Source organism: Plasmodium knowlesi (genome assembly GCF_000006355.2).
Source record: "Plasmodium knowlesi strain H genome assembly, chromosome: 13".
In the NCBI taxonomy this organism is placed as follows: Eukaryota; Apicomplexa; class Aconoidasida; order Haemosporida; family Plasmodiidae; genus Plasmodium; species Plasmodium knowlesi.
The window spans coordinates 1097120-1113362 of record NC_011914.2 but is presented as its reverse complement, the minus strand read 5'-3'; the positions used below and the strand labels follow the sequence as shown (position 1 = coordinate 1113362).

General features: G+C 30.4%; 4 protein-coding genes across 4 annotated transcripts; 3 read left to right on the top strand and 1 right to left on the bottom strand.

Annotated features, from left to right (window-relative positions):
* Nucleotides 1-484: 484 nt before the first annotated feature.
* PKNH_1324800 (tryptophan-rich antigen) lies at nucleotides 485-1580 on the top strand (the record flags this gene model as incomplete). The annotated part of the gene is made up of 2 exons (XM_002257981.1): nucleotides 485-655; nucleotides 801-1580. 2 exons carry the CDS (start codon nucleotides 485-487, stop codon nucleotides 1578-1580), a joined length of 951 nt encoding a protein of 316 aa, XP_002258017.1.
* A 2970-nt stretch (nucleotides 1581-4550) lies between these two features.
* On the top strand, nucleotides 4551-6051 carry PKNH_1324700 (tryptophan-rich antigen; the record flags this gene model as incomplete). Its single annotated transcript, XM_002257982.1, has 2 exons — nucleotides 4551-4724; nucleotides 4903-6051. 2 exons carry the CDS (start codon nucleotides 4551-4553, stop codon nucleotides 6049-6051), a joined length of 1323 nt encoding a protein of 440 aa, XP_002258018.1.
* A 2460-nt stretch (nucleotides 6052-8511) lies between these two features.
* On the top strand, nucleotides 8512-10524 carry PKNH_1324600 (Plasmodium exported protein (PHIST), unknown function; the record flags this gene model as incomplete). The annotated part of the gene is made up of 2 exons (XM_002257983.1): nucleotides 8512-8706; nucleotides 8911-10524. 2 exons carry the CDS (start codon nucleotides 8512-8514, stop codon nucleotides 10522-10524), a joined length of 1809 nt encoding a protein of 602 aa, XP_002258019.1.
* Nucleotides 10525-12611: 2087 nt separating this feature from the next.
* Nucleotides 12612-13469, bottom strand: PKNH_1324500 (conserved Plasmodium protein, unknown function; the record flags this gene model as incomplete). Its single annotated transcript, XM_002257984.1, has 2 exons — nucleotides 12612-13001; nucleotides 13269-13469. 2 exons carry the CDS (start codon nucleotides 13467-13469, stop codon nucleotides 12612-12614), a joined length of 591 nt encoding a protein of 196 aa, XP_002258020.1.
* Nucleotides 13470-16243: the final 2774 nt, after the last annotated feature.

Genomic DNA, 16243 nt, shown 5'->3' with positions numbered 1-16243 from the left:
AATTTGTTTGAAAAATGCATGAACCATTGTACACAGTCATTGGGCACGGGTTATCGATTTTTCCAAAAATAAACTTACAACTTTCTTTTCATCTATTTACGTATTTCGATTTTTCTTTTTTTTTTTATTTCATCATATCGATTTTATTTATGTTTTACGTATAATTTGTATGCATCCATTTTATAAATGGATGGTTCATTTATGCCTCTTTTTTTTTTTTTTTTTTTTCCTTTCCCAATAATTTTATATTTAGTTTTATTTGCCTTTTCCCACGATTTCGTTAATTCCCATTTCGAATTATACTTGTCCGTTCTCTGACATAGGAATCACGGAAGCTGTTCAAACAGTAAACATTACAAACATTGCAATATACATATATATTGTAGAATAGCCTGTTTCACTTGCATACCATCCTATACCTCATATGAGTGACATAGTTCCTTCCCTTATAAAACTTTTACCTTGTCAAATAATTGTATGAAACATGGAATTGGAGAAGAACAATAGCGCACTGGCTTCACAGAAGTCATATTCTCGAACCACACCTACAAGGAGCTACAGGAGTGCCCCCAAATTTTCCACATCACTCCTTTCCCGTTTAACTATTCTTATATTTGCCTTATCATGTGCTGTTTTTGTAAATACTGCTTCAGGAGTAAGTTAAAAATATAGAGCGCGCTTTAAACAAATTGGATCTTGCTTCATTACTTCTCCTATTTATTTGCACAAATGAACATATTCCTTTTTTCCGGAATACCAATTAATCCTCATAAAAATTTTTCTTTCTTTTTCCTATCTAGGCGACACCTAATAGACCAAATAAGAATGGCTTCGTATCACCTGCCTTAATAGGATTTGGAGAATTAAACATCGAGGAATCAGAAGAATTCAAAAGAATGGCTTGGAATAATTGGATGCTGCGCTTAGAGTCCGATTGGAAACATTTTCACGAATCTGTTGAAGAAGACAAAACAAAATGGCTTCAAGGAATGGACTCGGCTTGGTCTGATTGGCTTCGATCTTTGCAAAATAAATGGTCTAACTATAGTGAAGAAATGCTTAAAGAGTACAATAGTAATGTTATGGAAGTATCAGCCAAATGGAATGACGGGCAATGGGTAACTTGGATAAAAACTGATGGAAGAAGTATTCTAGAAGCTCAATGGGAAAAATGGATTGAAAAAGCGGATTATCAATTACAGAAATTAATTTTAGATAAATGGATTAAATGGAAAAATGATAAAATCCGATCCTGGTTATCCAGTGAATGGAAAACCGAAGAAGATTACTACTGGTCAAATATAGAGCGATCTACAACAGCAAAATGGTTACGGGAAGCAGAGAGAATCCATTGGATTAGATGGAAAGAAAGAATTAGTAGAGAGTCTGAACAATGGTTGAACTGGGTCCAAATGAAAGAAGGCGTTTACATCAATGTAGAATGGAAAAAATGGCTCCAATGGAAAAATGATAGAAAAATTCTATTTAACAAATGGTCAACTAACCTTGTCTACAAATGGACACTAAAAAGGCAGTGGACCGTTTGGATTAAGGAAGCTAATAATAAAAATAAAGTTTAGAAGATAAAACTTTTCAAACCCCAATAAGGCATTCTAATAATGAATGAAAGCTCATTCCATCTTTCTCTCCTTTAATTTACCAATGGTTCAATAAATTTTTAAGAGAGATGTGGGGAAAGAAAAGGAAGATAGCCAAATAAGGATGTAACAATGAGATAAAACATGGTGTGCATAAAACCCTAAATTTTCTTCTAACTTCCGTTCGTACATCTTTTTCATTCTGCACATGAGTCACACAGGAAGGGCAAGTTCTGGGTATATGCGCAAAAGACCTATCATTCGAATTAGACAATTCCCTCAGTAACCACCAGAGAGCACAAATAAATTAAGAACATATAATCTATATAGAAAAAATACAGAGCGCCAATCCCAATTTTTATTAAAGAATTTACCTTAACATTGTGCTCATCATGCGCATGATGCGCATCATGCATTTATTTTTGTTTCTGTGTAGTTTCCGAAATTTACACGCTATACACCCCATTTGTGAATTTTGAAAATTTCCCAATACTATTCAGTGTAGTGTTCTCCTTAAATAAATCTCCCATATACCCATTTGAAATTTTATTATATACAATAAATATATGGTGGAGTTGAAATTTTTTTAGTATTTCTTCCTTAGAAGTTTAAACATGCCATACCTATTTTAATACATACATGTATTTATATATGTCGTTTATACTTCTTTACTATTTTAGAAGGCGTATTAAATGTTTTTTTTTCTTTTCATACGCTTTTACCCTACATTTATATGCATACTGTGGATCCATGTCACAGTATCTCCTTTATTAAATAAAGACAATAAAACACAACCCTTCCCCTTTTGTTATAATATATAACCCCATAAATAAGAATATAAAAATACGCACATACTAATGTATGGGCAAGTGTATACCCTTTCTGTTTTTTTTTAAGGTCAGATTATTTTCGAGTTACAATTAACATGTGCTTTTGCCATTTATCACTCCTGTAGCATATGTTATATTGAAAAATTAACCCCCTTTTTCGCAATCATTAGATTTTTAGCATCACTATTTAAAGTACCACTCTTTCTGCGTCTACATTTGTGAAATTCAAAAGGTTCCTTGCACCTGAATCGATGGAGTAATATCTGATGTCATAATGGTAATTCAGCAGTACTAGAAAAACGTACTATACATTGCAAATGACACAATTAGTGTGTTATTTAATTTTTTTATTTCGACAGCTTAATAGAGAATAGTTCTGTTCGATGTTGTTACAACAGTGAACCCTATAATAGCAGAACAAGTTAATTATATACATATTAAAATAGTAATTTTTTTTTCTTCTTGTGAGATCACTTGTTCCATTTGTTGCGCTCATATATTGTTACTTAACATCCCAATTAAAGAAATTCTAGCTGAACGTTCCCAAAATATACTTACATAGTTATTTACACATTTTACACACGATTATATCCATAAAAATTCGAATGAACGTGTAACAAATTAATTACTTATTATTTTTCAAACATAAACATAGCACACATTTCTTCAGATGAAGTTATAAAAATTATACAATAAATTTTATCTTCATTTTTACAGGGGGCAAGATTTAATGCACATAAATCTTTCCAATTTAGCAGTATAATGACAAAAAGGAAGGAATAACACAAGAAGTATAAACAGACAAAATATATAACAAAATATAGCAAAATATAAGATAACATAACAAAACAAAACCATTTAACTGATTTGCGAACATATTCCGATGCAACCAAAACAAAAATGCCATTAGTTACATCCTCTCGCTGGCGCCTTACTATACTTCATTTTTCTTATTTATTTGTTCTACCAACGAAAAGTTCACTCTATGGATATAGCGAAAAGAAAATTATTGAGTGGCTAAGAAATGAGTAAAAATATTCGTTGTCACAGAAAAAACAAGAACTTTAATCACGCAGTTTTATAAAAAAAAAAAAAAAAAAATGAAGGTACATAACCCTCTACAAACATCATCATAAAGCATTACTTGCGACAATCATGGCATAAAAAGGTATATAACAGAATGATGTAAAACGGAAATAAAATATTCTCTACTTTTCTAATCAATGTGGTGTACTCTCAGAGAAATCGTTTTTCCTTCTTTTTAATAATTATTATTTTCTTTTGTACATTGCTTTCCCTTTTTCCTTATTAATTTAATTAGCACCTTTATTTTTTTTTAGGATAAATTTAACGTGCGCATGAATCTGCAGCCAAAATAAATATAAAATTATTCATAAATAGTCCTGGCCTTCTTCGTAACTATATTAATTTGCTTTGTCATTATTAATTATTTTAAAATCAATTAGGTGGAATTATAAAAGTCAAAAAAAAAAAAGAAAAGAAAATAATGATATGGAAAAACCTTTTTAAAAAAAAATGCACATATTTATAAATGTGAACGATTACAGTTGCAACACTCGTTCTTTTTCATGTTAGAACAGGAATTCCTAAAAACAGAACGACCACTACCTAATTTTTTCATACAAACAGAACCTATCCGAAAAGTAATTGTTATGTATTAAGAACTAACCAAATTTATGGAACTATTTTTTTTCTGTTCTTTTACAGTTCCAACTGCCGAAACAGAATTGTACTGTTGTAAGAATTGAAATTGTTTTTTTTTTTTTCTGCTCTTATTTTTATACATTTACAATTTGTACACTATTTTTTTGGAGAGTGTATAAGATGTAAAATTTTTTTTTTTTTTTTTTTTTTTATGTTCTTTTTCTAGTTCTTGTAATTTGACTAGTTTCTGCTCATTTCATGCTTCCTCCTATTGCCCCTTTTATTATGCACACTTCGTTGTGCTAAATACTCTTACACTCTGTGGCATTAAATTGGAAATATCGAATATTCACTTTATCACATTATGGGTAATTTGTTATGCAACAATTATTAAAAAATCAACGGGACATTCTCTTTTCTTGTATGGACTTTTTGATATACTTCAAAATAAGAATCCATGGAAGCAGTTAGAAATTACAAAGAAGTCATAGCAGAAACTTTGCCCCTTTCTGCGCTTTGGGGAAAAAGTACGTACTCCTCACTGAGTAATTATGGATATTATAACAGTAAAAGTATAATAATCGGCGTTCTTCTTTTTGCGTTTTTATTTTTCATCAGCCATTTTTTTCAGGTAAGAAAAAAATAACCACGAATGAATACATATATGTGGGCACAGCCATTTCATCAATTTTTTAAATAAATTGATATTCGAGCAGTGTTCGTATGAAAAAGGAAGAAAAAATATATGTCCTATTATTGTATTCCACGCGTCTTAACACGATTTAAACGTTCTTACATTCTACTCACAGTTTCTCCCCACAATAAGAAATAAAATCAGGAGGTTCACCAGGAACGCAATAGTGTATAACACTGTGGAAGAAAAAGATGTGAAGGAATACGGAAAGGAATTACCCAGCAGGAGTGTGCCCAATACTGGGTGCAAGGAAAAGAACGCGAAAAATAACAAGCAGATAAATGAGGTATGTCAGACTAATGAACAGAAGCAAGGAGACGATAACAATATTAAAAGGATAAAAACATATGCCGAAAAAAGGGAACGCAGGTATAACACTGCTTTAGGAGAAGATGAAGCAAAAGTGCAAGCACCTGAATCAACTTATGATGGACAAAAAAGTCAAAGGAGTTTACTGGATAAAATAATGAAGGGGAAAAAAATGGGAAAAGGAGGTATGAAAGAACTTATCAAGAAACAAAATATGCTCTATACAGCAGGTTACAATGAAAAAGGCTCAACGGATTATTTACAAGAAGAAAAATCAGAGGAATGGATAAATAACCAATGGAATGTCTGGAAGAAAAAAAATGAAGAAGAATGGAAAATTTTTAATACTTCCATTGAAAATGAAAAAACAAATTGGCTTCAAAATATAGAAAAGGAATGGCAGGAATTTCTAGACGCTATGCAAAATAAATGGATTCACTATAACAAAAAAATGGACGCAGAATACCAAATTAACATTCTGGAAAAATCTTCAGAATGGAATGACACACAATGGATAGAATGGATTAAAAGTGAAGGAAAGCAATTTATGGAGCAGGAATGGAAAATATGGCTTGCGCAGAAGGAAACACATCTGAGCGACTGGGTCGTAAATGAATGGATACGGTGGAAGAACTCGCAGATTATGCAATGGTTAATGGCTGACTGGAGGCTCCAAAAAGAGGCTTCATGGTCAAATTATGAAAATTATAAAATTACAAATATACTACAAAGGAAAAAGAGAAAAAAATGGAACAAATGGCGAGAGTGCATCAACAGAGAAAGAGAGGAGTGGGACGCTTGGGTCCGCTCGAAAGAAAAAATATATATAAATACTAAATGGAATAAATGGTCTAAATGGAAAAAGGATAAACGATTTATATATAGTAAGTGGGTGGAAATGTTTACTAACAAGCTGATAAATGAGAGGCAATGGGAAAAATGGGTTAAATCATAACACAATTATATATATCGTAAGAATTATCCCAGGAATGACTGTTAAAGTGTAAATAACTACATATTGTTATTTCATTTTGAATCTTTTTTTTTTTTTTTTTTTTTTTTTTTGTGTGTTAAATTATGTGCTACAAAAATGTATAAGCGATTCCAATTCTTTTGTAATCGCTTGGATTAGCTATTTGTATGTTAGCTAAATGTACACACTTAGCAATTTACATATAGCTATATAATCATATGTGCGGCTTGTTTATGCATAATATGTTGACTTCCTCCAATCATTTGGAAAATAAGAATTTGTGTCTTTCATGAATATTAAAGGAGTACTCTGAATAAGGACGTACTTTTCTTTTTTTTTTCCAACGAAAATTCGAACCTACTTTCACTTAAATTTTATAATAACATTTTTTTCCGAAAATTTAAGTATTCCATATGGCTTAACCTAGTAGAATCATATATTATCATGACTGTTCTATTGTGCACATCTATCTATTTCTATGAATATATACCCCCTCTTAAAGGAACTATCAAAAAATATTCGTGTTTTTTACAAAAGTCATTTTTCCCATTAGCTCTAATCTATATCTCTATCCCCATCTTGTAATCATATAAGTCACGAAAATTTTTTATTTAATATATGATAAAACAAATAGTTCTATTATATGCGCCTGTTTCCTTAATTTGCTTATTGCGGAATTAGAGCATAGCCCAGTGTACATATAGGCATTTATTGAAAGACACAAATTGAACATCATTTTATAATTCCCCTTCAAGGTAAATTTTGAATTACATAAATTTATCCATTAACATCACGTATGTGTTTTTCTTCTTTTTCTCCCTTCCCATTTATGGAAGAAAAAGGTGTAATTATTTTGGACACTTGCTTTTTCCCACCTTCAGTATGTTATTAACATTTTCATAATTCTCACACCTTGTTATTAATATATTTTGTACATAAATATACATGTGTACATAAAAATGCCTACGCAAAAATATTTTATTTTTTATATTTACTTGAGAACAAGACAAATGCTTCTTATTTCAATCATAACCACTTAATTTATAGAAGGAAGAATGGTAAAAAGAAACTACTGTTTTAAGAATAGATCATTTTCAATTTTATTTAAACATTGTTAACTTTTTTTTCTTCACAAAATTGTTCATACAACGAAGAATTCAATAAATGAAAATTAAAATAAAGAAAAATTTGTAATTCTTGTATTTAAGGAAAAATAATTTTTTTTTTATTTTTGTTGATTTCTCGAAATTTTCTTATACTTCTTTCTAATTTTCTCTTAAGATTAAATTCTAATTAAATCTATTCCCTTTTTCAGTGAATCAAAAATAAGAATATAATCGAAAATTTCCGGCAATCTGAATGTTGCTCCTATCGTTTGAAAAAAGAAAAAAAAAAAAAAAGAGTATCGGACTGAATTCTTAAAATTAATTATGCTTTTTAAAAATTTACATTTGCATATATATTTTTTTTTTTTTTTTTGTTGTTGTAAAAATTCCAAGTGTCTACGATTTCTGTAACATATATTATTTTCCGCGCATTTTGAATATCTGGAGAAGGAATTAAATAGTAAAATTGGAACAAGGCAAGGGAATAACATTTTTAAAAATGCTATAAGCAGCGATCCCGTAATGTAATAATTATAAAGGTATATATATATAGAAAAAAAATTCAAACAAGTATAACTCATCACATCAACATAAACATTTTTTTTTTTAAGAACGAATTTGATAAATCAATATTTAATTTAAATAAATAAAACCATTCATTCATGTTAGAGTATATAATCATATAAATATAAGAGGGGAACCCTCCCCTGCCCCCCTCCAAAAAAATGTATTATACTTATTTTTTTATAAAGGAATTCTACTGAAACTAAAAGTGTCGTAATTTTTTAATATATATTTTTAGGAGTACACCCTTAAAAGTAGAAAAATATTTTTTCAAAAGTATAATGTTCATTACATATGTTATGTACTTGCACTTCCACGTAAATTATTTTTAATTTTATTATTTTCCTTTTCATGTTAAAAAAAAAAATAAAATAAAAATACATTAATGAGTGAAAATACCTTTTATTTATATTTTAGTCCATAAAGAATTATTATATAATAAAATTTACTGTTTTGTTTTTTTATTTTAATCCTTCTTAAATTAAATTCATATAATATGATATATATATATATATATTTTTACTATTAATTATTAAGGGGAAGCATTTATATTAAAATTTAAATAAGATATTTGCATATATTAATTCTTATTTTTTTTTTCGCGTTTTTACTTTTCTTATTTGATTTATTTTATTAATATGAAAAAAGAATAAGGATTCTATATCCTGTTTTAAATAATTAGGAACAGAAAAAATCATTTACAATTTATTTATTATCATATAACCCCCCTCTTTTTTTTCTTTTTCCTTAAAATACATAAATATTTTTAAAAATGCTAAATGCAAACGACACAACTGTCGCATTAGGGGGAAAAACTAAGTGTACCAGTAAGAACAACTCCCAGTGTTATTTTCCTGATGATGCACATAGCACGAACAATAAATGTAGCGGAAAGAATGGGAGGAACATCATGCCGCCTCGCTTTATGAATGCCCTCTTACTAGTCATATTATGTGTTGTACTAAAGGTACGGGTTGAAATAAAATATAAACGTAACATATGCCGCGTATATTTTGTTGTCCTAATGTAGCTGAAATTTTTCCTTTTTTCCGCATTTCTAATTCAAATTTTCGCTCACCCTCATAAAATACCATATATGTCTATGTACGTCTCACTCTTGATCTACAAAACCTATGTTGTTACATTTTTACTTCTTAAATTATCTTTGCAGAATGAGTATACATGTTCAAATGAGGATGAATTAAGGACTAATACATCAAGGCAGTTGTCTGAAATGAAAGATTATTCAAGGGGACCTAAGAATAATATATGCACAAGAAATGGCAGATATTCTTCCCCAGACGAACAATTTAACAACATGCGCGAGGGTGGAATGCCACCTTGTGGCAGGGAATCCAGAATTCAAATGTCACCGCATGAGGAATGGAATGAAGAGAGAGGACCACATAACCCAAGAAATAGAGACATGAATATAGGTATGCAGAGAAATATGGAAAGAGGAGATAGAAGAAGAAATAGATACAGGGATGATTCTGATGAGGAAGTGGATATGGAAAGAGGAGATAGAAGGAGGAATAGAAACAGGGATGATTCAGATGAGGACATGGATATGGAAAGAGATAATAGAAGGAGAAGAGTTAGGGGTAGACAGACGGATCAAGAAGACGGCGGGTACATGTACGAAAAAGAAAGAGAAATGGGCAGAAGAAGAGATGGGGACGAAATGGACAGAAGAAGATACAGAGACGAAATGGACAGAAGAAGAGACAGAGACGAGATGGTCAGAAGAAGAGATAGAGACGAGATGGGCAGAAGAAGAGATGGGGACGAAATGGACAGAAGAAGAGAAAGAGATGAAATGGTCAGAAGAAGAGACAGAGACGAGATGGACAGAAGAAGAGATAGGGACGAAATGGGCAGAAGAAAAGATGGGGACGAAATGGGCAGAAGAAAAGATGGGGACGAAATGGACAGAAGAAGAGATGGGGGAGAAATGGGAAGAAGAAGAGACAGAGATGAAATGGACAGAAGAAGAGATGGGGACGAAATGGGCAGAAGAAGAGACAGAGATGAAATGGGCAGAGGAAAAGAAAAGGGAAGAGAAGAAATGGACGACGAAAATGAAGAACAACCAGAAATGCGCGTTGTACTGGGCCGAGAAGTAGGTAGAATATTGCCTCGAGGAGATATGAATGCAGAAATGGAAAGAAGAAGAAGAGGAAAAGGTAGGGATATGGACGAAGAAGAAAACAAAGATAAAACAAGAGGAAAAGGGAAGGATATGGATATGGAAAATCACATGAATAAAAAACCAAATACAAACAAGAATATGCCACCAGCTTCTGATATAAAAGGTTTGGATACATCTAACACTGTAGATGTTAATTTTCATGTTACCGAAGCCGACATTGCTCAAATGATTGATAAATTAGAAGATTACGTAAAGGTCGATGACATGTTTTTACTATTTAACCTGGTGAATAATAATGAAAAAAATAAATATATTAAAATGCAGCTAGGAGTTATTAAACTAGGTGAAGTTTTAGCCCAATATTACAAAACCCCAGAGCATTATAAAACTAGACAGTGGGCCAAATCTTACCAAGGAATGACAGAACAATTATTGCATAATGAAAGGAAGTCCTACAACAAATTATGCACATTCCTTCAAAATGGAAACACTTCCCACGTGGCCTTTGTTGAATTCTTAAATGAATTAGTCGGTATATGGACAAGTTTTACCAAGGAAATGGAAAAATATTGGAAAAATTATTTAAGCAGCAAATTAAAGTTGTACTGGGAAACTAATAATGCAGATATGTAAGGAAGAACAAATGTCAAGGAATTTAATTTTTTCGGATTACGTATATTATGATTTTCTAAACCTGTACGTCATGCGCATGATCACGGTTCCTCAAATAAAAAAAATGACCACATACATTTAGATATATACACACATAGACAATTTCAAGAATTATAGATATGTCCAAAAATAAGCGCTCTTCCGCGGATGCCATTAAGCAAGATAGTTACTAAGCATATTTTGCTTCCATTTCCATGATTATGATAATTAAAACACATGCTTATTTTAGTTATAAACAAATCAGTTAATATATTTGTACTAATATGATGAGCTTTTTTTTATTTGCATAGGCTGCATATATAACCAACAGTTGGTGCAAAATAAATAATATCATCCCTGCAAATCATGAATTGATATGATAGTATATATTTATTTTAAAAATATTATTTGAATATTATTCCTCAGTTTTATTTTCAATATAATATTTTCTTTCCCTCTTCCCCCCCTCCATTTTTGCTTTAATTTGAGGGAAAAGTATATATATATATATTATATATATATAACAATAATTAATAACCTTCTTTATTTATTTTCATTTTACCATATTCATCATTACATACGTTCTGCATCATAGACACTTTTAAATATTCATTATATATGTACATTTATGTGCATATTTATATATATATTATGTATATTAAGCACATGCATATGCATCCATAGGCAGATTATTTTTATATAAATTATTTGGCTTATTCCTCCTTTCAATAAATTTCATGTGTGTTGTTTTAGTTTTTAGTTTTAATTCATACAACCAGAACTACTTGATCTTGTTATAACTAATATTATATCCTATTTTATTTAATTATTAAAAAATTAAAATAAGCATTTAAAAAAAAATATGGACTCGTTTTAAGCTTTACACCACGTGCAAAAAAAATGTGTAAGCAAAAAAAAAAAAAAAACTCCCATTTGTGGATTTCTTATATGTAAAGGCATAAGGCAAAAACTGGGTAATTATTTACTTTCCGCAGTATAAAATCCTGGTGATACGGGGGCCTTTCATATACGTGCAAATATATACAGTCCACACGCCTCTATCTACAAATATACAACGAAGGAAAAGGAAAATATATATATTCGTACCGTGGCACTATTTGTCGACGTGCTCTGTTTTAATTTAGCCTATAAGGTAGACATACAAATTACATGGTTAAAAGAAAAAAAAAAAAAGACAGAACCTAATTGCATATAATATATTCAGGAAAAAAGAAAAAAAATACGTTGGAAAAAGTAATTCCCTTAAAATGCCAATCAATCTAAATAAAATCCTCAGAAGCGCATCAGAACATCTTTGGTATTATATCTCATTTCTACATTTTTAAATTAGTTAGATTTCATAGAAACGAGCTTGTTAAACAAATTGGAAATTAAAACAAAATGTAGCTCAAAATACGCTACTGGCATATTTCAAAAATATATATATGTATATATATATATATATATGGGAATCGAAAGAATACAAAAAAATAAATACTACAATGATTAAATACTATGACAAAATGATAAATAGTAACTAAAAAATTCATAAATAAATTAGCAAAACCGTTCAGAATTACGAAGTATTATAATCAAGGATGATAAATTAAATAAAATTTACAAATGTAAAAAAGAAATACTGAAAAACTTTTTACACAAAAAATGAAATAATAGCATTTTTTTTTTACACTATAAAAATATATTGATTTGTGCAGAAACTGAACATATTCTTCAATTTATGAATTCATACGTTCATCATCACTTATGTTGCGAAACGATGATTCTACACATGATTCCTCTTAATAAATTCATCAAAATATTTTTACATGTCTTATAACAGGAGAACATTCTTCTGCCATAAGATATTCTTTGTGCTTGTAACGTCAAACATTATATATATAATGGGTTCACAAAATTTGAAAAAAAAAAAAAGAGTACTACTTCTCTTTGTCAACATTTGGCAAATTGGAACCATTTTGAAAATGTAAAAATTATGAATATATTTAAAAAAAATTCTCGTTAGAACTATCTTTTCCCCACGTACATATACGCTTCTTTAAAAAAAGATTCTAAAAAAAACTCATAGGATTTTCATCATTTTCATCTCGACATTTCCTAAATAATTTATAAAATAATTTATCTTCATGCATGGTATCAATTTTTACCATATACGAATATAAAATGGATTTAATTTTTTCTTTTTCTCTGTTAGCATCCTCATTGGTTGCATCACATAAACTGTTTTTTAGGTTTTCACTCAATGTGTCGTTATTCATTAAAGAACTATTCATTAAGTCTTCATTTATTACATTATCTTTTGTTACGTTGTCTTCTGTTAAATTATCATTGAATGTTTGGAACGGAATATCTTCATACAGACATCTCTTGGCCCTTAAATCAATTATGTCCCTGCTACCATTGCTGGGGTTAACCTTGTGGCCGCATTGTTCAAACGAATCCTGACAGAAGAAGGTGAAAAATGGATTTTCATTAATAAGGCATTTACGTCTTTTTGACAGAGCTCTTATATGGAATAGTCATCACACCGCATCGGTGCTCACATACATGAAAGGGAGAAAATATATATATATATATATATATACATTCTCCTGTACGTGTGAACGCCGCTTTCATTCGCTCATCTGTCTGCCCCTTCAGCCATATACACGCGATATGGCCATAGCTAAAAGGAACACCATAGCTTAAGGACTTCCCCATTTTCTTACCTCATTAAAAAATTGACATGTCCAGACCAATGCGGAAATGATGAATATTCTATTCAACAGGAATCCATACTTTTTTCCCTTGTTACTGTACTTTTTTACTGATGGCTTCACACTTGAGGCCTCTCCACCATTACATTTGTCCTGATTATTCACACGCCATGTTAAAATATTTCCTTTGCTATTATAATATTTTTTTTCCATCCTATAATTGTTTTTTAAGAAGGATGGTTTTTACTGCTTTAAAAAAATATATCTTCATAAAAGCAATGTTTAATTTTACCTGTACTTTTATCAAATGTACTACAATGATACATATACTTCTTTTCTTCCATTGAAGTTATTACAAAAGAATAAAATTCGCGTAACCTTAGTATTTTCAAATTTAAAATGGTACGTGTCGACATTACGATAAAGAATCATAAAGGGAAAAAATTAAACGAAAGATAAATTTAGTCTAGCATTTTTTTTTCCCCTTCTTTCGAAAAATTACTTTTTATTTCTAGGTTATATATGATTTTCTTACGCCTAGGCTAGCAATATTTTATAGTTGCTCCTGAATAGGGATTTAAAACATTACGCGTCAAGAAGTACATGTATACAAACGTATACATTACATGCGCAGAATAAAATTATGCCATGTTGTGAGATTCTTTTGCAAAGTTTTTTCGGAGATAAAAACTTCACATTTAAAAAATGAATTTTTTTGTAAGGACGGACTTAACTGAAATAAAACTTTCGCGTACTTTTGATAACCTCTTAAAGGTAATTAGGAATTCTTAATGTTATCTCCCACTATAATTATAAATTCTTCCTTGCCATGCTGAGCAAGTTGTACAAGAATTATTCACTGAGTAAATTTAAAATTTATCCACCAAACCTAGAAAGAGAAACTTCCCACGAAAGGCTGCAGTATATATTATATACATATAATATGTACATGCTCATTTAACATGTTATTACGTTAGTCGTTTGTTTTAATTCGCAAATAAAAAACCTTTAGACGTTCTACGTTTTGCAAATACATTTTCTGCGGGTGGTAGAATCTTCTCACTGTTCACGTATTTATGATGATATGGAAAGCATATACTCAGTAGAAGTACAGGGCATGTACCAATGTTACATATCATGTGAAATTCAAGCACTATACACGTTTGACATTAAAAAATAGAAAAAAAAAAAAAAGACATTCACTAAATTTGCAGCACATTTTCCTATAAGTGTACTTATTCGAACCTATATATATACATCTGCAAGGCCGTTTATTGTGCACATTTGTGCCTCCAAAATTTTATCGCTCTGTACCATTCTCGTTTTTTACGCTGGGTAGTATACAGGCAACTTGTGCGACGACATGGATGTTACTGATTGGGCGACTATATTTGTAAAAGTATTTCTTAGTACATTACATTGTTAAGGTAATTCCTCGCATAGTACTTTAAACGTTTAATCTATTTGCGTGGCACCATACACATGCGTACTCTTTTCACTGGATCCCTGTCCATTATAATTGACTTTATCACCAGAGCATTGTCCCATGTGTGGTAAAGGCAAAACCTAACTTTCTAACATGGAGTAGCTTAGGCAAAGGCCCTCCAAGGTTCTTATCTGCTTCACTATCCATCACACATATAAGGGGATCTGTGTATGTAACGAAATGAATTTAGAGACTCCACTGAACATTGCAGCTTCGTATATTTACGCTCATAAATTATCCTATATGTGTGCGAATACATCATTTTGTACAACCTGCAAATCACTTTTCTTTGAATTTATGTATATCCCTATATCGACACATCTAGTACGAAATGGTAAAAATTCTTTCCTGCAGTGACGTAAAGAAGTCATATTTTTTTAGATTAGCCTCACTATCTTTTTCGCCGCTCTCACTTATGCTTTTTTTTCTTATTTTCGTACCTTGTCTACCCTTTCTTCACTATAAATAAAAGCGCATTAAGATTACAGCTCCTTCCAACCAATTAGTGTACATCCATCGAAAGGACAGATTCGATTTAACCAGCTGGACTTTTTTATTATATAAATTCAAAATTTCGTAAATTCTTTAACTACTCCATTTTTAAAACAAAAAAGAGCAACTTTTTTAGAAACATGTTGGAGCTTCTTATCATATTTTACGCCATGCAGAAGACGTTTTTTTCACTTTTCGGGGAAACATAAATGGTAATTTTACTGACCTTTTTGGTGCCATCCCTTTTGCCATATAGGTTTAAAGTAATTTGTTTTCCTTGCATTTTCAGCTATAGACGTGTAACTCGAAATGAGCTCCTTTTTTATTTGCTCACAGGATATGATCCCCGTATACTTGAGAAACCGTGTCAATTAATTTGTAATTTTTCTCTTTTTAATATAAGAATTTTAAAGGTTTTCTAATAGGGCGTAAACAATTGACACAAAAAAAAAAAAAAAAAAAAAATTGTTTACGCATACGTATTATACATAAACATGGATACATGCATTTACATACTCCGTTTGGCTGAATTAATGAAAAATGTATGTGCACATAGTTGTACACCTGCAGGAAAGTTATTTTGAAAAGAGTAATAAATGCAACATAAGGTTATTTTTAAAATTTAATTCGCATGCATGGCACCTTCACATGCGTTATATATATATATATATATTATATTCTGTGAAAGTAATACGAACACAACCCTATAACGAACAAATTAGAATATTCAAAATATAATTTCCTATCGCTTGTATCACATATTTCAAACATGTACCGTGGTTTCATTAGGGATATCACGATCCAAAAAAATGATGAAATAATGAAACAGTGAAGCGATAAAACTTGGACTAAATAAAACATTAAGAACAAAGACACGATGTCTTTTTCCACTCTTCTTTTACAAAAAAATTGTCTCTATAATAAAGAAACATTACATAATAATGGTAGGATGGGGCATGCCTAAAATTTTCTTCGTTTTGGAAAACTCTAAATAATCCACGTGTACATA